The sequence below is a fragment of the Mustela nivalis genome (genome assembly GCF_964662115.1).
Source record: "Mustela nivalis genome assembly, chromosome: 7".
In the NCBI taxonomy this organism is placed as follows: Eukaryota; Metazoa; Chordata; class Mammalia; order Carnivora; family Mustelidae; genus Mustela; species Mustela nivalis.
In genome coordinates, this window is record NC_139026.1 from 65,851,323 (window position 1) to 65,873,759 (window position 22,437).

The 22,437-nt window shown below is 37.5% G+C and overlaps 1 protein-coding gene across 1 annotated transcript in view; it reads right to left on the reverse strand.

Annotated features, from left to right (window-relative positions):
• LOC309868508 (small ribosomal subunit protein mS35-like) overlaps positions 1 to 16,998 on the reverse strand; it is a 47,689-nt gene extending 30,691 nt beyond the window's left edge. Inside the window, exons 1-4 of the mRNA XM_082738432.1 lie at positions 16,835 to 16,998; positions 14,058 to 14,118; positions 8,130 to 8,269; positions 1,065 to 1,174 (exon numbers count right to left, since the gene is read on the reverse strand). Coding sequence (XP_082594558.1) covers positions 1,065 to 1,174; positions 8,130 to 8,269; positions 14,058 to 14,118; positions 16,835 to 16,978 — 455 coding nt within the window. The 5' untranslated portion in view covers positions 16,979 to 16,998. The remainder of the gene's footprint in view (positions 1 to 1,064; positions 1,175 to 8,129; positions 8,270 to 14,057; positions 14,119 to 16,834) is intronic.
• Positions 16,999 to 22,437: the final 5,439 nt, after the last annotated feature.

Here is a 22,437-nt window from a genome sequence, read left to right on the forward strand (position 1 = left end):
GCAGCTATCGCATCCGCCGCCGCTGCTACTGCTGCCGCGGTAGCGTTGACAACCTCGGTACAGACAGCCGCCATGCTCAACAACGTCACAGGAATGGTCGCTGAAGCATTGGCTACGCAAGAACAAATTAACGGACATTTGCATGCTGGGATCCTTATTGTAAATCAAAGGGTTGATCTTGTACAGGAACAACTTGATATCCTAGAGTCAATTGTGTCAATTAGGATGCATACATAATATGGCCGGACTTTGTATCACCCCTATAGCTCATAACAACTTATCCTTAGCAACTAACCTCTCTAGACAATTGGGAAGAATGCTTAATGGTACCTGGAACCGTCAATTTCAAAATTTAACTAAGCAATTACGAGCTCAAATTATATCCATATTCTACCAAAGTAACTATTGCACCTGTTAGTGAGTGGAAAAAATGTTACAGCAATCTGTTTCGTTCCTCAAACAGTGGGCCGGACTTGGTGCCATGGCTGTTCTCTTAATCACAGCTAACATACTAATGTTACGTTGGGTGTGTGGCTGTGTCCGTCGCAATCAATGACAATAACACCTCATGGTTCAAGCCATGATGGCTCCTGAAGCTGGTACCTCCCCCCAGATATGGCTAAGTATGCTAGATCGGTAGTCAAAGACGGGTAAGACTGATCCCACACCATAGCAACCTAAGACAGGGGCTCTTCGACCAGGGAGAGTACCCGATGACGGGTAAGCATGTGTGCTGAGGATTGGCAACCTAAGACAGGCACGATCTCAGCCATTATAAATAAATAAAAAAGGGGGAGATGTCGGGAGCCGGTACAGGAGGCCTACTCTAAGAGCCGTAAGGGACTGAATATGATTGGCTGTTCATTTAGGTCCACTCTGGCAGGAGGTGCATGAGCACTGCATTGTGATTGGGTAACACTGCCTGTATAAAAACGCATGCGCCGAGGGTAAAAGAGGGAGGAAAAAAAAAGCGATTAAAGAAGAAGGTTCGCCGCTACGTGAGTCTCCGAGTCGTTCTTGCGGGCCGAGAGCGACAATGACCAATTGGCTGAAGTTTTCTTTACCTGTCTGTTTTGATGGTAAGTACATCTGTAGTCTTGCAGCATCGCTCTTCCACAAGTTTAATGAGTTTCTTCTTTGCATGATCATCTAAATTCAAACTGGAAAGTTTAACATTAAAAATACAAGAAAAAATTATTTGAAAAGAATTATTTCAGATACTTTGTTTAGTGAAAAGAAAACCCCAAAACCCAGTAACAATATCATTTAATGTTAAACTAACCAAAAAGAAACTTTTGCAACCTGTACTGTTGTCTATGTAGAGTTAGCAAACGGCATGCATTATGAAGCCTGATCTTACTCATGGGGAAAAAAAAAAAAGGAGGAGGAGGAAACTGTTTTGAGTTGAAAGTTCTGGGCATTAGCACCTTTCCTGTTAAAACCAATAAGTCTCTTAAATAAATGATATTACAGCTTATGAGTAGCACTAAGAATTAAACTCAATTAGTATTAGTAAAGCTGGAATATAAGAATACTGGGATAAAACAAAAATGCTTTAAGATATTTCTACCACGCAATTATGAGACTTTTATCATTGCAACTTGCTTAGGGGTATTTATTTTAAAAGGTACAGGTATCTCATGGAAGATGGTATAGAGCATTCATGAAGGATCAAGACATTTGAAATTCAGCTCAACATTTCTCAAAATGTTAATACTAGTCCCAGAGGCTGTTAAGTAGAATTATTTCTCGGGGCGCCTGGGTGGCTCAGTGGGTTAAAGCCTCTGCCTTCTGCTCAGGTCATGATCCCAGGGTCCTGGGATCGAGCCCCACATCGGGCTCTCTGCTCAGCAGGGAGCCTGCTTCCTCCTCTCTCTCTGCCTGCCTCTCTGCCTACTTGTGTTCTCTGGCTGTTAAATAAATAAATAAAATATTAAAAAAAAAAGAATTATTTCTCTAAAAAGGCTATTTTTGTTGAATATATTCAGATAATACAGAGTTAAACTGGATTCTTTATAGAAGGACTTCTTAGAAGTGGTAATATGCTAATGAGCATTCTGAAATTTCAAGACGCAGGGTTCTTATGTAACAATTTCCAGATTTATCTGACCTCATATTCTATTTTTCAAGGGACAGTTCATGGAATTAGTCTTCCTTAAAACATATTTTGGGAAACACTGGACTACATGAACAGTTTTTAATTTGGAGAGAATTATGGCATGGATTGAAGGTATCTAAAAGAAAACTAGACTTGACATAGAAAAATAGGTTAGATATGAGAATACAGTTAAGTAAGGTAAGCCACACACTGTTTTTCCATGGACGGCATTAAGAATAAGAAAAATCCATAACTATATGAAGAGAAAAAAAGGCTCAATAAGATTTTACAATCACATCTACTTCTCGTTAGCTTCAATAACCCTGCACTTCCCTCAAGCCTTTATAGCAGAAGAGCTTATTTATTTTTCCATTTTTCCCACTAGCCTGCAAACTCTCCAGGGTAAGAACGGTATCAGTCCCATTTTTGGTGATGGCCTAGCACTTAAAGAACATATGACATGTATTTGTTGAATGAACACATAAATGAAAAAAAGAAAGGATACATGTTTTTTTTAAGCACTGTGAATTTTTATTTGAACTAAGAAAATATAGGAAATAAATAAATAAAAATATACTTTTAAAGAATAAATGCAGGAAAAACATTGACTATTAAATATCAACCTAACAGAATGGTCCTATGTGCAGGCAGTGCAAATTACCACAGTACCCTGGAAAAAATACGTATCAACAACCAGTTTATCAGCTTGAGGTATAAGAAATATAATTCTGATTATTAACGATAAGAATTACTTAAAAGGAAATAGTGAAATGAATGTACCCCTAATTATTAACATACTTGTACATATGCATGCATACAGATACAGTACAAAGAATAGTTTTTACGTTAGAATAAGAGAATGGAATGATTTTTTTCCTTTTAAAACTCCCTTCAATGTAATCATTTTCAACAATAAATTTAAAAATTTACAATTTAAAAAGTTTAAGTGTTCTAGCTTTTTATGTAAGAAGTAGTAAAAAAAAAATGGCACCAATGCAGATTATTGTAACTGCTTTAAAACTAACATTCACATTAACACTTTGAATGTTCAAAAATTATACAGCGTTTATGCCAGAAACTCAAAATATTTTAGAGCCATGTGGTACACTCATGCCACCTGCTAGCACTCAAAGGCACTGCAAAATTGTAGTCATTAAACTAGATGAACAGTCTGACTCTGAAATTGAGCAGCAATCATTACCATTCTTTTTCCAAAATTCCAAAGAATGCTTGGACTTTTCTTTTGCTACATTTTAAAGCATCAATACTGTATTAACATTATCCCCCAAAACAACACTGACATTTCACATCATAGGAGATCATGGTTTTATGTATATACTTTCAAATGCCCATATTTAAGAGTTACATAAATTGAGAAATAAACCTAATTGTGTGAAGTACCTTCTCTATTTAGAAGCATAGTACGTCAGTTAAAGAACTATAGTTATATACAAAAGACAAGACCTGGGTTTGATTTCTAGATTTGCAACTTTATTTGCTAAGTGACCTTAAATCACTTGATCTTACTGTTTCCTCATTTACAAAACAAAGTACTCACAGGATTTTTGTCATGAATAAATGAGAATAAATAGAAGAAAGCCATTTTTAAAGAAAAGTCCTACACAAATATTGTTTTTTTTTTGTTTTTTTTTAAGATTTTATTTATTTATTTGACAGAGTGAGAGAGATCACAAGTAGGCAGAGAAGCAGGCAGAGGGAGGGGGGAAGCAGGCTCCCCGCTGAGCAGAGAGCCCGATGCGGGACTCGATCCCAGGACCCTGAGATCATGACCTGAGCTGAAGGCAGCGGCTTAACCCACTGAGCCACCCAGGCGCCCCCAAATATTGTTTTTAATTCAGCACTACCTTTATGACTATCAAGAAAAATATGATACCATCTTTCTTTCTCTGAATTTAAAAATTTGAGTATCTTTTTTTTCTTTAAAGATTTTATTTATTTATTTGACAGAAGAGAGATCACAAGTAGGCAGAGAAGCAGGCAGAGGGAGAGGGGGAAGCAAGCTCCCCACTGAGCAGAGAGCCCGATGCGGGACCCGATCCCAGGACCCTGAGATCATGACCTAAGCTGAAGGCAAAGGCTTTAACCACTGAGCCACCCAGTGGCCCCGAGTATCTCTTAATATAGTACTTTATACTATTTGACTGGCTTCACAATATTACTTTAAATCATGCCAGGCGACACCTGGTTAAATATCTGACTCTTGATTTTGGTCATGATCTTGGGGTTGTGAGATCAAGCCCCACAATGGGCTCTGCACTGGGCAAGAAGACTGCATGGCATTCTCTCTCCCTCCCTCCCTATACCCCCGAAGAGAACTCAGGTTCTCTCTCATGTTCTCCCCCCCCAAAATAAATAAAATAAAAAAATAAGTCATACAGGAATGCACATGCTTTAGTCCTACTGTTTTACCTACTTTTACCCTTGAACTACATGATACCATTCAGGACACCACCACTGAGCTTTAACTGTCAGTGGGTAGAGTGAAGAGTCCGAGAAGGGCAGATGTGAGTTAGGAAAAGAACACAAAGAAGTGATGAAGGTTTCACATGGTGGTATAACACAAAAAGGAGACAGGAGGCCCCTGGGTGGCTCAGTGGGTTGGGCCTCTGCTTTTGGCTCAGGTCATGATCTCAGGGTCCTGGGATCAAGCCCCACTTTGGGCTCTCCACTCAGCGGGGAGCCTGCTTCCCCTTTTCTCTCTGCCTGCCTCTCTGCCTACTTGTGATCTCTCTCTCTATATCTCTGTCAAATAAATAAATAAATAAAATCTTTAAAAAAAATATTTTTAAAAAAGGAGACTAAAGTGGATGGCGGCCTGATAGGTAAGTGGTATCTTGTGGGATACTTCAAATAATGCAGTCGGATTATTTTTATGTAAAATAAAATAAACAAACAGAACAAGTAGGGAACCGGATGTCTATTCTGGTACTGAAGATTAAGGCCCACAAAAAGTAAGGCAAAATTCTAGATTTCCTGATTCTGAGTTCAGAGATTTTTTAAATCACTTAACATGGAGCTTGACAACAGCTGGTTGTTATTATCATCATTATTATTAAAAAGAGGCAACATTTACTAAATTATTAAAAAAATATCAGGTATTAATTACCCCTAGGTACTTTTTAAAAAAATTTTTAAAAACATTTTTAGGTAATCTCTATACCGAACGTGGGGCTCAAACTCACATCCCTGAGATCCAGAGTCACATGCTCCTCTGACTGAACCAGCCAGGCGCCTTACTCCTTAGGCAATTTATATTAACCTGGGGAATGTTGGCCAAGCATAATTTTAAGGTTTCCCCCCCTTTATCTAGATTTTCTAAAATTTATACAGTAAACATGTATTGTCTTATGTGATTTTAATATTTTCAATTTCTCCAAACATATAAATGTAATGCTATGATATTTAAACTATTCTAGGGGGGAAAAAAGGCTGACGAGCTTTGTAAATTTATTTCATAAAGAAGGCACAATCCTGATACCAAAACCTTTCAAAGAAAGAAAATTACAAATCAAACATGGATGTACCTCTAATAATATTTCTAGAAATTAAAGTTTATCTACTTGTTACCTTATAGTGTAAAAATGGTTGCAAGACTGTCAACATATTTTTGCAGTCCACATGGAATGTTCTTTTTCATTTTTTTTTTAAGATTTTATTTGACAAACAGAGATCACAAGTAGGCAGAGAAGCAGGCAGAGAGAGAGGGGGAAGCAGGCTCTCCGCTGAGCAGAGCCTGATATGGGGCTCGAACCCAGGACCCTGGCATCATGACCTGAGCCAAAGGCAGAGGCTTTAACCCACTGAGCCACCCACGAGCCCTTTCTTTTTCATTTTTTAAAAAGATTTTATTTATTTGTCAAAGAGACAAAGAGAGAAGGGGAGGGAGGGAGAGAGAGAGCACACATGAGCAGGGGGAGGGGTAGAGGGAGAAGCAGGCTCCCAGCTGAGCAAGGAGCCCAAAGTAGGTCTTGATCCCAGAACCCTGTGATCATGACCCTGGCCAAAGGTAGCCGCTTAACTGTCTGAGCCACTTAGGCACCCCAAACATGGGCTGTTCTGATTTAAAATAAAAACTACATGGAGTACAAAATCTAATTTTTTGAGTGTAAAAAAAAAAAAAAAAAAGGAGTCTCTACCTTTGCTATAATATGACGAAATGGCACTTTACTGGTGAGGTTTTCCTCCCCAAAAATACATACCAGTCTAAGCATGAGAAGAAAATCAAACAAATCTAAAATGAAGTACATTCCACAAAATACATAACTAGTACTTCTCAAAACTGTCAAGGTCACTAAAAACAAGTAAATTCTGAGAAACCACCACAGTCAAGAGGTGCCTAAAGAAATCTGAATAGGGGCACCTGGGTGGCTCAGTCTGTTAAGCATCTGCCTTTGGCTCAGAGCATGATCCTAGGGTCCTGAGACAGAGCCTGGTGTCAACAGGGCTTCCTGCTCAGCGGCAAGCCTGCCTCTCCCTCTCCCATGCCCTCCAACTCATGTTCTGTCTCATGAGTGCTGTTTCTCAAATAAAGAAATAAAATCTTTAAAAAGAAAATCTGAATAAAGTATGAACTTTAATTAATAATGTATCAATATTGGCTCATTGTAATAAATGTACCACAATAGTAAAAATGTTAACAACATAAGAAATTTGGTGTGAAATATAGGAGGATTCTGTGAACTATCCTTGAAAGTTTTCCATAAATCTAAATTTTTTTTAGTTAAAAACAAAAAAACAAATAACAAAAACCCATCAGGTAACTGCTCTGTGACTGCTGTGTGAGAAAGCTATGCCATGTGGATCAAGACTCTTACCGGAGAAAACAGTGGTTTCAAATACTAACTTGGAAGTTAGTACAGCAAGACACTTGGAACTGCAATAGTATGTGACATGCTCTGATGGGTAGGAGCAGGGATTTAATGTTTCTCCAAGCAACAAACGATCCTAAAGAAAATGCTAACAGAGCAGATCCATAGGAAGGCAAAAGAATGATGTACTATGAAATAATCAGGGTTCAGAACACTTCAGTAAGTGTAAATACAACCATATAATTCATTACTACATTAATTCAAAGGAGATCATTTCAAAAATGCTATAGGACTAGGACACATCGTTAACGTAATAGAGGCTATTATCTCAAACTGAATACCAGTGTATACTTAGAAGCTAAAAGCCAGAGGCACATCCATTGTATAGAACAGCATAAAGGACTACATAAACATTATTTTAGAAGTTTCACCTAATGAAAAAGACAAAAAGAAAAGATAAAAATAAGGTATAGATATTTAAAAAGGAGAATTAAAACCACTCTTATTTATCACTCATTTCCTAAGAAATCTCTGAAAGAGTAAACAAAAAGCCCAAATATTCAGATTTTGGTCTCTTATTATATATAAGTGTTCAGCCTCAAACACTCTCTTAGCATAGAAAAGACCCTGATTTACGTTATTCTATGTAGCCATTAATAATATATTAAAGAGGGGCATTTGGCTGGCTCAGTCAGTGGAGGATGTGAGGTTTTGAGTTCAAGCCCCACCTTGGGTATGGAGATAACTTAAAAATAAAATAAAAAAATAATATTAAAGAGTGATAACTTTGTATGCTAACAGATGGTAACTGCACTTATCATAGTGAGTATATAGTCATTACTAGCTTGTACACCTGGTATTAATATAATAATGTATGTCAACTATACTTCAATAAAAAAATTAAAGAATGTTTAATAACCTTGGAAAAATTTTAATTCACATTGTTAAATAAAAAAGAGCAGATAACTAATCAAATATAGTATCATCCTATTAACATACACAAAGGTTGACTATATATATACTAAAATGAATTCCAGTAGTCAAGGTTATTTATAAGTAGTAGAATTAGAGGCAATTTTATTTAATACTTTAAAATTTTCACTGTTTTCCAAATTTTCTACAGTATCAGTTTTCTATATACAAAATGTTATTTTGAATTAATGTATTATAATAATTCTTATTTTTAGAAAAATATTCCTTACCCTCAAGGTTATTACTCGTGCTTTGGGGTTTCGGATAGATGGTCCTGCTGAAACATAATCAGTTGTGTCCACTTCAATGGGAAAATGCTTCTCACATTTTTCATCACTGTCCAGAGCAGCTGGCCACTCAGTGCAGAAATCTGAGAATTAAGAAAAATAATCTCAAGTATAATTTCGCCAAGTACATTCTCGTTGCAATGTGCGCTACCAGACCACATCACTGAGGGAGATGACTCTCGAGCTACATGGAATGAAAGAGCAGACTCTCTTCTGCACCTCACAAACACATCATCATCCTTCACCCCTTTTCTTCTCAGATGAATCCTCGTTAGGGAATGTGATTAAATGAAAGACTCAGATAACTTGGGTTTGGTGAGGAGCAGTAAGCTTGGTTAAAAGGAAGCTATGACTTGATAGAAGCTTATTATAGCTTTGCACATACCCAGTTATGGGGCACTTTAATCCCCCCTCACTCACCAACTAAAAGCAAACAGTTCATAGTGCTCAGAGTGTTAATTATTTTTGAGAAAAGCAACAGTTCATAGTAATTCATTCCCAAATGAAAGTTACTAAAGTTCTGAGGGGAACTGAAAAAGGCTCTGAAAGAGCTCTTAGAAGAGAGATATGGTCTCCATTCTCTCAGAAACTGAGCTGAATAGGGCCTCAAACTGAACAGGTACAGGCTAGGGCATTACTAAATAGATCCTTACAGTAACTCATGTTTCCTCTAGGTGACTTCTGTGCCAACGAAGCTAAATGGAAAAAGGAACAGACTTGTCCTCAGATTCAGGCAACACAACTAGCCTAAAGGGGAGATGGGACTGGCTGTGAGAAGTGGGCCACAATGGGAAGTTTCAAGCACTGTGACAAAAATGTGGTGCATCGTCTATCTCCACAGCACAGATCTCCACAGCACATACAAACTCAGGCCTTCAGTGGAGGGGTGGGGAATAGGGGAGAGGGGGCTGAAAAGAAAAAGAGCTCCTGGCATGTCCTACAGCTATCTGTATTGAGGGACTCCGTAAGAAGGTAGCTGATTTCATTTTGCCCTATTCCTATAAAATTAGTGAGGTAGAGGGCTCTCAGCTTGAGATATACTTCTGGCACTATCAGCCTCCCCTCCATGGAAATTTCACTGCATTCTAAGAATCTTCATTCATTCGAAGAATACCTAAAAGTAATTGGTTTCTTAGGTCAAACCTATTAAATCTCAGGGGGTCTGTGCTTTCTCCAAAAAGCATGACTGCAGGAGAGGCTGGTCACAAGCACAGGCATATGTGGAAACCCTTCCACGTGACCATTTAAGGGACAGTGAAAGGTACTTTGTCAATAACATTTCCTATAGTTAACAATTTTCTTTTTTTTTTTTTTTAAGATTTTATTTATTTATTTGACAGACAGAGATCACAAGTAGGCAGAGAGGCAGGCAGAGAGAGAGGAAGGGAAGCAGGCTGCCTGCTGAGCAGAGAGCCCGATGTGGGGCTCGATCCCAGAACCGTGGATCATGACCTGAGCCGAAGGCAGAGGCTTTACCCTAGTTAACAATTTTCTTATAGTAGGTACTATATTTAGCTCCCTTTATAGGCTTTAATACCAGTCAGCAAAATGCCACAAAGACTCTCCAAGATTTATAACTAAATATATGGTAACAAATTAAGTATAGCTCACACCATTCCCTGAACACCCTGCTTAAGAGAGCAATACTCACACACTTGAGGGGAAAGAAGTAGCTCCACAATTCTGACATTTAAATAAAATGGAAAGAGCATGATTACTGAAGTTAAATTTTATTCCCATCATGGAACAATTCCAATATCCTGCACTCTAAGATGCCACACTGCCAAGCACTTTATAAGAGACTAGTTTGGAGAATTTTATGAGTTCTTGGGTTTGTACTGACTCTTTTATTTTTTATAACTTTGAAGAAGTCATTTCAATAACCAGATGATAATTACAACTTTTAAATTACCGGATTATATGTCTAAAAAATACAGCCAACTGGAAAGTACATAATAGACCCCTATTCATCTGATAGGTAGAGCAATAGACTAGACTTCGAAAGACCTTGGTTTTTACTTAACTTCTACCACTGATTATTAAAGTTTGGGTAAATTACCTAACTTTCCTGTGCTTCAGATTTTCCACTTGCAAGTTAGATATAAAATCTGAACTGACCTACTTTAAAAGAAAATTGAGAAGAAATATTTTAAAAGCTTTTGAGTTATTTGGAAGATACAAGCTAAATCTAGAAGCTGGCAAAAGTGTAAAGACAAAATCAAAGAAAGATTAAACACTTAAACACTTAAAATATAATGCAACTTTTCTGAATGTGCTATATGAAAACCATTCATTTAAGAATTATGAAGTATTTTAGAAGTACCTCATTTAAAAACCCATTTCTAGATTATAAATGCACATTCCAAAATAATGTTTAAAAAGGAAAAAAATGAGATTTATCACAGTGCAGAACATTCCTTAACTGGCTTCACAAAGGATCAAAAAGTGCTACATGGTTTGTGCCAAACAAGGAACAAATCTGGAATAATGATCAGTGACAGTCTATCACTAGGCACCAATATAAACAGAAACATACTAAAAGGATAGAAATGCATTCTACTATCCCAAAAAGACCACATCCATGAAAGAAGATAGGAGAAACTGTTCTTCCTTCATGTAAGAGTAAAGTCATTCTTCCTACTTTTTGACTTCTTTATTTCTTCCTTACATTTCTCAATAAAAGGCCCTTCCAAAAGCTAAAAGTATATCATAATCATGATCACTATACTATTTCTCCTTCCAGCATTATCACGTTACCTGCGAAGAGCTTTTACATTTCATTTCTTTTCTGAAAAGCCTTAACAAGTGTACTGAGCATTTATATATCTCCTTTTTAATTAGCATGAAGAATTCATTCAAAGGTACTAACTCTTGAATTAAACTACACAACCAATCACTAACAGCTGTGAACCTAAAACAATTCCAATGTCCTTCTGTATGAAGTCCAATGCAAATGAGATGAGAAATTGAGTCTATGTATATATGAAAACATGCATAAAACTATGAAAAAAAAATTCTTTGCCTTTACCTCCATGCATGTGGGAAGGAAAAAGAATAAGTGAGTGAGGGCTATCTGGGTGGTGCAGTCAGTTAAGCCGACTCTTGGTTTGGTTCAGGTCACGATCTCAAAATCATGAGACTGAGTCCCCTGTGAGGCTCTGTACTCAGCAAGGAGTCTGCTTCACATTCTTTTTAATAACTAAATAATATCAAACACACACCCCACTTTTTTTTTTAAGGTTTTAATTTATTTATTTGACAGAAAGAGAGACAGAGAGGGAACACAAGCAGAGGAAGTGGGGGAGGGAGAAGCAGGCTTCCCACTGAGCAAGGAGCCCAATGCAGTGCTCAGTCCCAAGACCCTAAGACCATAACCTGAGCTGAAGGCAGACGCTTAATGACTGAGCTACCCAGGCACTCCCCACTTAGGTTGTTTCCATTTTTTGGTTGTGGTAAATAATGCTGCAGTGAACAGAAGAGTACAGATATCTCTTCAATACCATGTTTCCTTTTCTTTTGAAAAAAAAAAAAAATATATATATATATATATATATATATATATACACACACACACACACACACACATATTCACACACACATACATATATATATCCAGAAGTGTGATTGCTGGATCACATGGGAGTTCTAATTTTTTTTTTTTGAAGATTTTATTTATTTATTTATTTGACAGACAGAGATCACAAGCAGGCAGAGAGGCAGGCAGAGAGAGAGAGGAGGAAGCAGGCTCCCTGCTGAGCAGAGAGCCCGATGCGGGACTCGATCCCAGGACCCTGAGATCATGACCTGAGCCCAAGGCAGAGGCTTAACCCTCTGAGCCACCCAGGCGCCCGGGAGTTCTAATTTTTTAAGGGACCTACATACTATATTCCATACTGGCTATATCAATTTACATCCCTAGCCATTAGTACAATAGGGTTTCCCTTTTTTCCACACCTTCACCAACATTTGGTATCCCTTGCCTTCTGGGTGGTAACTATTTCTAGCAGGTGAGAGGCAACAGCTCCTTGTGGCTTCGATTTGCACTAATCTTTCCACAATTAGTTATACTGAGCATCTTTTCACTTGTCCACTGATGATTTGTATGTCTTCCTTGGAAAGACATCTATCTATTCAGGTTCTCTGCCCATTTTTTAATCAAATTATTTGGGATATTTTGGTGTTGAGTTGTGTAAGTTTTTTATATATTTTATATAACCCTTATTAGATATATCACTTGCAAATACCTTCTCCCATTCAGTAGGTTGCCTTTTCATTTTGTTGATGGTTTCCTTCATTGCGCAAAAGCTTTTTATTTTGGTGGTCTCAAAAGTTTATTTCTGCTTTTATTTCCCTTTCCAAAGAGACATATCAAGAAAAATAGTGCTAAGATCAATGTCGAAGAAATGCCCATGTTTTCCTTAAGCAGTTTTATGATTTCAGGTCCACATTTATGACTTTAATCCATTCTGAGTTTATTTTTGTGTGTGACTTAAGCCAGGGGTCCAGTTTCATTCTTTTGCATACAGCTGTCCCATTTTCCCAGCATCATTTATTAGAGACTGTCTTTTCCCCATTGCATATTCTTGCCTCCTTTGGCACAGCTGAATTTACCATATAAGCATGGGCTTATATGGACTCTCTATCCCATTCCATTGATCTATATGTCTACTTTTGTCCTGATATCATATTGTTTTGATTACTGTAGCTTATTGTATATCCTGAAATCTGAGACTGTGTTATCTTCACCTTTGGTCTTGCTCAAGACTCTTGGTTATTCAGGGACTTTTGTGGGTCCATACAAATTTTAGGATGCTTCTTTCTAGTTCTGTGAAAAATGCTGTTGGTATTTTATAGGGATTATATTCAATCTGTACTTTGTTTTGGATAGTATGAACACTTTAACAATATTAATTCTTCCAATCCTCTATTTATTTTTAAATTGAGTTGTCTGGGATTTTTTTATCACTGAGTTGTATGAATTCTTTATATATTTTGGATATTAACCTCTGACCCGAAGTTTGCAAATATTTTCTCCCATTCTGTAGACTGCCCTATCCTTTTGTCAATGGTTTTCTTTGCTGTGCTATAGCTTTATAGTTTGGTATAGTCCCACCTGTTTATTTTTGCTTTTGTTGCCTTTGCTATTGGTATCGAATCCAAAAATCATTGCCAAAACTCACGTCAAAGAGCTTACTGCCTATGTTTTCTTCTAATTTTGTTTTGTTAATGTGATACATCATTCTGACTGATTTTTATGTTGGACCATACTTGCATTCCTGAAATAAATACCATTTGATCTGACATGATCCTTTTAATGTACTGTTGAATTTGATTAAGTAATATTTTGTTGAAGACTTTCTGGGTTTTTCTTGTAATAGAGTTCTAGTTTTATACCACTGTGATCAGAAAGGGTGCCTGATAGGACTTCAGTATTTTAAAATTTGTTGAGACTTGTCTTTTGCTCTAACATATGATCTGTTCTGGAGAATGTTTCATATGTGCTTGAGAAGAATCTGTATTCTGCTTCTTTTGGATGCAACGTTCAGTAAACATCTGCTAAACCCATCCAGTCTAACATATAGTTTATATTCAGTGTTTCCTTACTGATTTTCTGACTGACCCATTTATTGTTGGAAATGGTATATTGAAGTCTCCTATTGCTATACTGCCATCTGTTTCTCCCTTCAGTTCTGTTAATATGTGCTTTATATACTTAGGTATTCCTATCTTAGGTGCATAAACTAAGATGCGTAAATTTAGGTGCATAAACAAATGTTATATCTTCTTGATGAACTGACCCCTTTATCATTAGAAATGAAATTTTTATGTTCAAAGTTATTGTTAAGTTCATATACTGAAACAATCACTTACCTTTAAGAGCTTCACAGTGCTTTTTAATTGCTACAGGAGTTAAATGCAGAAAATTGGGGATCTAAAATACAGAAATTTAAAGGATAAATTCACCTACTACCTCAAAAACATAAAATAAAAATTTCATAAAACTAAATCCTAAGCACAACAAACCTTGTAATAAATAAAATCTAGTTTTTACAATATTAATTCTATGTCACATGTGTTATGAATTCAATAAATGAATTCTGGGAAATATAGATTCATGATGTATCTTATGATGACTGGCCGTTGTGGGGGGAAAAAATGCTGTTCTTATAGTACTCTTCCTGCCAAAAATCTACAGGTACACATATTTTAGTTATAAAACTAAAAGCACTCAAGGACACAGATTATTGTTTAATCATCTTAATTTCCCTGGAATACAAAAAGACTAAAAATTATTCAAGGTTCTACAGTCTTAACACTTTGGTTAACATCCTTCTAGACATCTCTTTAAAAAACAGATACATGTATATGATTTTACATAAATGGATTCATACTGTTCTAGAAACTGCTTTTTTTTTTTTTTTTTGGTCTATGTTTTTTTTTTCCCAAGGGAAAACCATTTTATAAACATATATTTTTATCCCCAGGGGTACAGGTCTGTGAATCACCAGGTTTACACACTTCATAGCACTCACCAAAGCACATACCCTCCCCAATGTCCATAATCCCACCCCCTTCTCCCAAACCCCCTCCCCCCAGCAACCCTCAGTAGAAACTGCTTTTTAAAGATTTACTTATTTGAGACAGAGAGAACGTGCACATGTGTGCACACAGCTGGGAGGGGCAGAGGGAGAGGGAGAAGAATCTCAAGCAGACTCCGCATTGAGTGCGAAGCCCAATGTGGGGCTCAATCGCACCACCTTGAAATCATGACCTCACCCAAAATCAAGAGTCACTCAACCACTGTGCTATCCAAACACCCCTAAACTAAGTTTCCTTCTTTCATTTAAAGAAATGATAAATTTCTTCAATGTTTGTTTTCTTTTATCCCTTGAAACATTCAGATTTCCAAATTTCATTTACCCCTCTCTAGCAGCAGTCAACTCCTTCTCCATATTACCATCTCATTTTTTAACTACCATCTTTTAGCAATTTATTTTTTGTTTTTCGGTTTTTCAATACTAAACATATATATATGCGATGCATATAAAAGTAGCATATAAAAGTAGCATACTTATGCTAAGTGAAGTACGTCAGAAAAAGAAAATACCATATGATTTCACTTACATGTGGAATCTAAAAACATAATGAACAAAAAGCAGAAACAGACCCTTAAATTCAGAGAACAAACTGGTGGCTGGAGGGGAAGGGACATGGAGGGATGGGAGAAATGGGTGAAGAGGAGTGGGAGATAAAGGCTTCCAGTTATGGAGTAAGTAAATCATAGGGACAAAAGGTAGAGCATAGAAAATATAGTCAATGATATTGTAATAGGGCTGTATGGTGACAGATGCTAGCTACATTTGTAGTGAGCACCGTATAGCACAAAAACTTGTGAAACCACTACGTTGTATACCTGAAACTAATGTAAAATTGTGTGTTAACTATACTTCCAATTAAAAAAAAGAAGAAAAAGATTCTCATATAGTGTAAAACACAGTTTATGACAATTTTACCGTATATAACATGAACCATCTAAGATATGCCTTCTCAGGCAAAACATATTCATATTTTCTTTAAAAAGGTTATAGTTCATGGCACCTGGGTGGCTCAGTTGGTTAAGTGTGTGTGTTCGGCTCAGGTCATCCTGGGATTGAGCCCTGCATTGGGCTCCCTGCTCAGTGGGGAGTCTTCTTTTCCTTCTGCTCCTCCCCTCCCCCTGCTCATGCTCCCTCTATCTTGCAAAAATAAATAAATAAAATCTTCAAAAAAAAGCTTATAGTTCATAAATCATTATAGATGCTACCAACTGAAGCATTGAATATGACATATTTTGCTTCACGAAATAAAGAAGTTGAAGGACTATAACAATATTAAATGATATTCTACTTTTCTGGGCAGAAAGTTTTAGAATCTCTTTAAAAGTAGATTTCAAGGGTGCCTGGGTGGCTCCATGGGTTAAGCCGCTGCCGTCGGCTCGGCTCATGATCTCAGGGTTCCGGGATTGAACTCTGCATTGGGCTCTCTGCTCGGTGGAGAGCCTGCTTTCCCCTTTGTCTCTGCCTGCCTCTCTGCCTACTTGTGCTCTCTCTCTCTGTGTCAAAAATAAATAAAAATCTTTAAAAGTAGATTTCAGGGACACCTCAGTGGCTCAGCTGTTTAGGCGCCTGTGTTCAGCTAAGGTCATGATCCCCGTGATCAAGCCCTGCACCCTCTGCCTCTTGCCCCGTTGGTGTTCTCTTGTGTGCATGGTTCCTCACCCTCTCTCTCTCAAATAAATAAATAAAATCTTACCAAAAAAAAAAAAGTAAATTTCAGTCACAATTCTCAATCTCAAATTAGGTCATTTCATTTTTCTGAGTTCCACTTGAAAGATATAGGTAGAAAAAATACAATAGAAAAGAAAAAGCCAGAAAGGAAGCCATAGGATCAACTGGTTATATTCTTAAATGCTCAGGACTCTTTGAGTCTTCTCTACCATGGACAATCAGAATGTATCATCCATTATTACCTGAAAAAAAGTTTAAACTAAAATACAATACCTGCTGCTACATACTGAACCCTCAAGTACAAGGCAGTGTAGGAGTGGGAAGAGGACCAGCATTTCTTTAGAAATAATTCTTAGCCAATGAATCAGCAATTGACCTTACCTTTAATAGTTCTAGATTTCCCTCCTTTGCCATGGGCACCCCCCTTTTTACTGGATAGCCCATTCGAATGGGAAGAGGTACAGCAGAAGGTTTAAATGGTGCTGCAACAGGATAAACACTAGGCCAATCTTGGTCAACAGTCATTTTCTCTGTCCTAGGAGGTAGTGCCTATAGAACATAAAATGGTTTAGTATTTTAAATATGAATATGATCTTTAATTTTAAAGCAAAAAACCTACAAAAAAAGAAACACAAGCAGAATTGCAACTGATGTAAAATCTGACCTCTCATAAAGCTGCTGCTATTCAAATGAAAAACACCAAATCTACCTAATATTTTTGCACTGTTTCTGCAAAGCTTCTGGTAAGGATCTTCTTTAATAGCACACTTCCTTCACTAAAAATTTCTGTGGATTTAGACTTTTAGCAAATTTTTTACATTTTGTTGAAGAGTAACAATGTATTTTGAAATACAGATCTTCCTCAACTTATGATGGGTTTATTGGACACTCAGTGTTTAAGTTGAAAACACCATAAGTTAAAAACGCTTTTAATACACCTACCCTACCAAACAGCATACCTTAGCCTAGCCTGCCTTAAATGTGCTCAGAACACTTACATTAGCTTACATTTGAGCAAAATCTTCTAAAACAAAGCCTATTTTATAATAAAGTGCTGAATATGTCATATAATTTATTGAATACTGTACTGAAAGTTACAAAAAAAAAAGAATAGTTATAAGGTACAGACTGGTTGTTAAGTATATTGGTTATTTATCCTCATGACTCTGTGGCTATACCTAACTGACACTGCCCAGCATCGCACAAGCTCATACCGCATAATGCTAGCCTAGGAAATGATCAAAATTCAAAATTCCTAGAACAGTTTCTACTGAATGTGTACTGCTTTCTCACCACTATAAAGTTGAAAAATTATAAGCTGAACCAGTGTAAGGTGGTGAATGTTTCCCAAGTTAAAATAGTTTTCAGAACTTTATTGATGGAAGTCAGTACAGGAGAAGACACTGATAACTGAGAACTAGAGGAAATAAGAAATAAATAATATGAACTTAGAAATAAGTAAGTAGGTTAAACTAACTGAATACATATATAATGAGAGATTATAAGTCTCCTAGTTTCAGAGAACAGGTATGTGACAGTTTAGTCAATCACATTAACATACACGTATTTTTTAAAAAACTGTATTCATTAGAAGGGGACGGCTGGCATATAAAAGTAGGGTTTTAAAGAAGCAAAATCTGGCAATGCCCAATAATGCAATACCAAAACTAGGGTAGTGTACGCCTTGGAAGAAGGTAATATTCCTGTGAAAATAACTACTCTAGATAATTATAATTTGGTACCAGTTAACTTCCATCTAATAATTTGTCTCTGTTCTGACTCCATCCTCAACAAGTGACCTTAGGATTCGGATTCTTTTATAGACTTGCCTACAGCGTAAGACCAAACTGGTGAGATTAATACACACATTCCAGGCTTCATAATTATTAAAAGCACCATCAAAAATAATTCTATATTCTATGTGCAAGAAGATAGCCCCAAAATAGGAAAAACTAATAGAAGAAAACAAAAAGGTAACAAAATTTTTAAATACATACATACATACATACATACATACGCAGTGAGTCCAAAGAGGACTGTAAGGGATGGGGAAAAATGTGGCTTACAGAAGGCAAATGTGATCTGGCTGGGATTTCAGATGACACAAGAGTCTGGCAGTTTACCTTAGGGCCCTGCTCCTTTGCCATTGCTGCCTTTCCACACTTTCTCGGTTTAAAGAAGTCTTGAGCTGGTGCAAGTGATATACTCTAAGAACGAGACAGTATCTGAGAGTAGTTAAAAGGATGGCCTCTAGCCAAACTACTTCTGTTTAAAACTTGACTTCATTTTTTCTTGGCTGGGTTGATCCTAATCAAGTAAATATAGCGAAAGCTCTGGGTGAACTGTTAGCCTACAGTGAGCGCCCTGTGTGCATAGGCTGTGACTGTTATTAATGATTTCGTTAGCTCCTTTGTAGATCAGGTTAGAATTACAAAAAGACCTCATCAAGACCTCAAAAATAATGGTCATTCTTTCGTTTTTTAAGGATTTTTTAAAAAGTTTATTTGACAGAGCGCAAGAGGGAGCATGAGCAAAGGGAGCATGAGCAGGGGGAGCAGGAGAAGCAGGCGCCCTGCTGAGCAGGGAGCCCCAAGCGGGGCTGGAGGCTCAATCCCAAAACCCTGGGATCATGATCTGAGAGAAAGACAGACACTTAATGACTGAGCCACGCAGGCGCCCCAATAATGGTCATTTTTATTTTTATTTATTTATTTTTTAAAGATTTTATTTATTTCTTTGACGGAGAGATCACAAGTAGGCAGAGAGGCAGGCAGAGAGAGAGAGAGGAGGAAGCAGGAGCAGAGAACCCGATGCGGGACTCGATCCCAGGACCCTGAGATCATGACCTGAGCAGAAGGCAGCGGCTTAACCCACTGAGCCACCCAGGCGCCCCTAATGGTCATTTTTAAAATGAGATTTTTTTTTTTCTGCCCTCCTCTATTTCAATAAAAAGTTGTAGATTTGTGTGTCTGTAAAGGAGGTGAGTTCAAGGTCTTCCTGCCTCGAGGCATCTTGGATTGAAACCTATTTTGACAACCCTAGGATGGATTAATGTACAACCATTAAAAAATTATCCTCTATTGTTTTTAATAGGTACTATAATATTTAACCAAAGTACAAAATTACAGTAACAGGAATAACTGGGAACCAACACGACTGACTCTTGGTAAGCATACCAAGTAGAGCAGGGGGGTGCAGGTGTCCCAGAGTAGTGTGTGTGCAAGCATTCCTTGTGCTATGGACATCAATCAGTATTGTTGGGGGGTGGGGGAGGGTAATTGGCAGATAGGGACAAGTATTCGTGATAATCACCATTCTCATCTTTCCTGGCCTTTTACCATCCCATAACTGTTCCAAAGCAGAAGTACAGTGTGTAAAATGGACTAGTTTCCTAGGGCTGCCCTAAGAAAGTACCACAAATTGAGTGACTTAAAATAACATTTATTCTCTCACCAGTTCTAGATGCGAAAAACCCCAAATCCAGGTGTTAGCAGGAGAAATTAATAAAAGGAAATATCATTTAAAATGAAGTCTAGAGGCCAGATGAGGGAGCTCTCACATCCTACCACTAGCCAGCAAGTACAGACCCCACCAGGAACAGAGAGTACCTTGCAGGTCTTGCCAGTGGATACCAGTTTACTAAGCCCCGCAGGAAACAGCCCAGTCAGGAAGAGACTGTCAGGATTAGCTAAGGAAAAGGCAACATGCCTCAACAAACTCCCAGTTTACTCTCTAGGACTTTTCATCCATAACAGCCCCTCCCAACTCCCTTCTTTGTAACAAAGCAGTCATCTCATTTGTTCTCCATACATGCCAATGGTTTTGCTGTAGCATTCATGTCCTAAACTGCAAGTCTCTGCTAATCCCTAGTAAACTCATTTTTGCTGGTAAAATAATTGACAGTTTTAAGATTAACAGTTCCTTCTGGAAGTTCTGAGAATCTGTTTATGCCTCTCTGCTCACTTCTGATGGTTTGCAGTAGCTTGTAGATATATGGCTCCAATCCCTGCTTCTGTCTTCACATGGTGAGCTACCGTCTCCTCTGTTTTTAAGATTAAAAGTACAGCCTTTTGGTCAGATGGGTATGGGGTTTGAATCCAGGCTCTGTTTTTTTGTGTTCTGGAGAAAATCTAACATCTCTGAGCTTCAGTTTCGTGGAAAATGGAACCTTAAGATCTTCCTCAGAGCTGTTGTGATTTAAGTAGTTATGTTGCAGAAGGCAGAGTATAAATGGTGGTCATGGGGCCTCTGGGTGGCTCAGTGGGTTAAGCCTCTGCCTTTGGCTCAGGTCATGATCCCAGGGCCCTGGGATTGAGTCCCGCATCTGGCTCTCTGCTCAGCACGGAGCCTGCTTCCCTCTCTCTCTGCCTGCTTCTCTGCCTACTTGTGATCTCTCTCTGCTAAATAAATAAATAAAATCTTAAAATAAATAAATGGTGGTCATTGGAATTAAGCTCATGGTCAATACAGCTGTGATTTTTGTACTCTCCAGTTTGTATGTTCTAGGACAGTGAATTAATTACAAGACCTATACCATACAAATTTAGGGACAAAAGAATTATGAATCTTTACAGAATTACTTTATATTCAGGGATCTCTCGGTTTCTGAGCAGGAAGTTGAGACTCCTGTCCTCAGCCTGCCCTCCTGTGTTTTCTTTTTGTCTTACTATCTCCCTAAGACGTTAGTGGACAGACATGACCAGAGTTAGAGGACCTAGAAAAATACTTACTGTTTTCCCAGACATCAAGTACAGTAAGGTTCCTTCTGAATTAAAAGAACTCATTTGCAATCCTGTCAGCAGGCAATAATATGTTTCATGCAGTGTAAACAGTAACACATGTACCTAGGGGTCACTAAGAATTACATAATTTTTCAGTTGGAAGAATTCTTAAAAGTGCAGTTGCTCACTTAGGATAAAAACTTTTTGTTCAGCTTTCTTACCAAATTATGGCCCTGCAAATTATAGCCAATGCTGCGTGGAATAATTTTAAATATTAAGGATTTTTATAATGGGGTTTTATTATATCTAAAACCCAGATTAATCCAGTGACTTTCTGTCAGAGAGCTACTTTTAGTTAAAACTTCTTCAAAACGTCTTAGTTAATAGCAAAATTCTTAATTCTTAATTATGCAAATTTCTTAAGCAAATTCTTAATTAAGCAGAATTGTTAATTAAGCAATATTCTTAATGTTAACTCTCCAGCAAACTGGAGAGAGTGGGTATGGAGAGAGGGTGAGACTCCCGAAGGCTTAACTTTCTGTATTTCCATACTTTTTTACAGCAGAATGCAGATTTTTTAAAAATACATTATTTTTTAAATCAGCAAAACCTTCACATTTTTATTTTCATGAAAAAAAGAAGACATGGTAAGTCTTTGATTTATATCTTCCAGTTGTTTAGAACATGGATATTTACAATTTGTACTAGAGTTCCCAAAATTATTGTTAGCTTATAATTTAGTATGGAAAAATGTTATCACAAGCATCATCTCCTTCAAATTAATTGAACTCATCCCCATACCCTAACCACCTTCTTGATAGTTTCCTTGACACAGCATTGCTACAGATAGGGTCCACATATGCCAAGGAAACATTGAGTGTCAGGGTAGCTTCCAGGCTCATTCAAAGTGTGTACCTTTATTTCTTCCCTTGCATCCTTAATATTTAAGATGTTTGGAAATACAGCATTAATTGTGGTAGATTTCATCCCTACATCCAATCATCAGCAAACGCTGTATGCTTTACCTTCAACTCTTTTAACAGCTTCCCAGCTGCTCCCATGGGCTCGGATTTCACTCTTTCCTCCTTACAGCCTAGTCGCCACCCAGTAATCAAGTGAGGTGTTGTTTTTTGTTTTAAAGATTTTATTTATTTATCTGAGAGAGAGAGAGTGAGAGAGCATGAGAGGGGAAGAGGTCAGAGGGAGAAGCAGACTCCCCGCATAGCTAGGAGCCCAATGCGGGACTCCACCCGGGGACTCGGG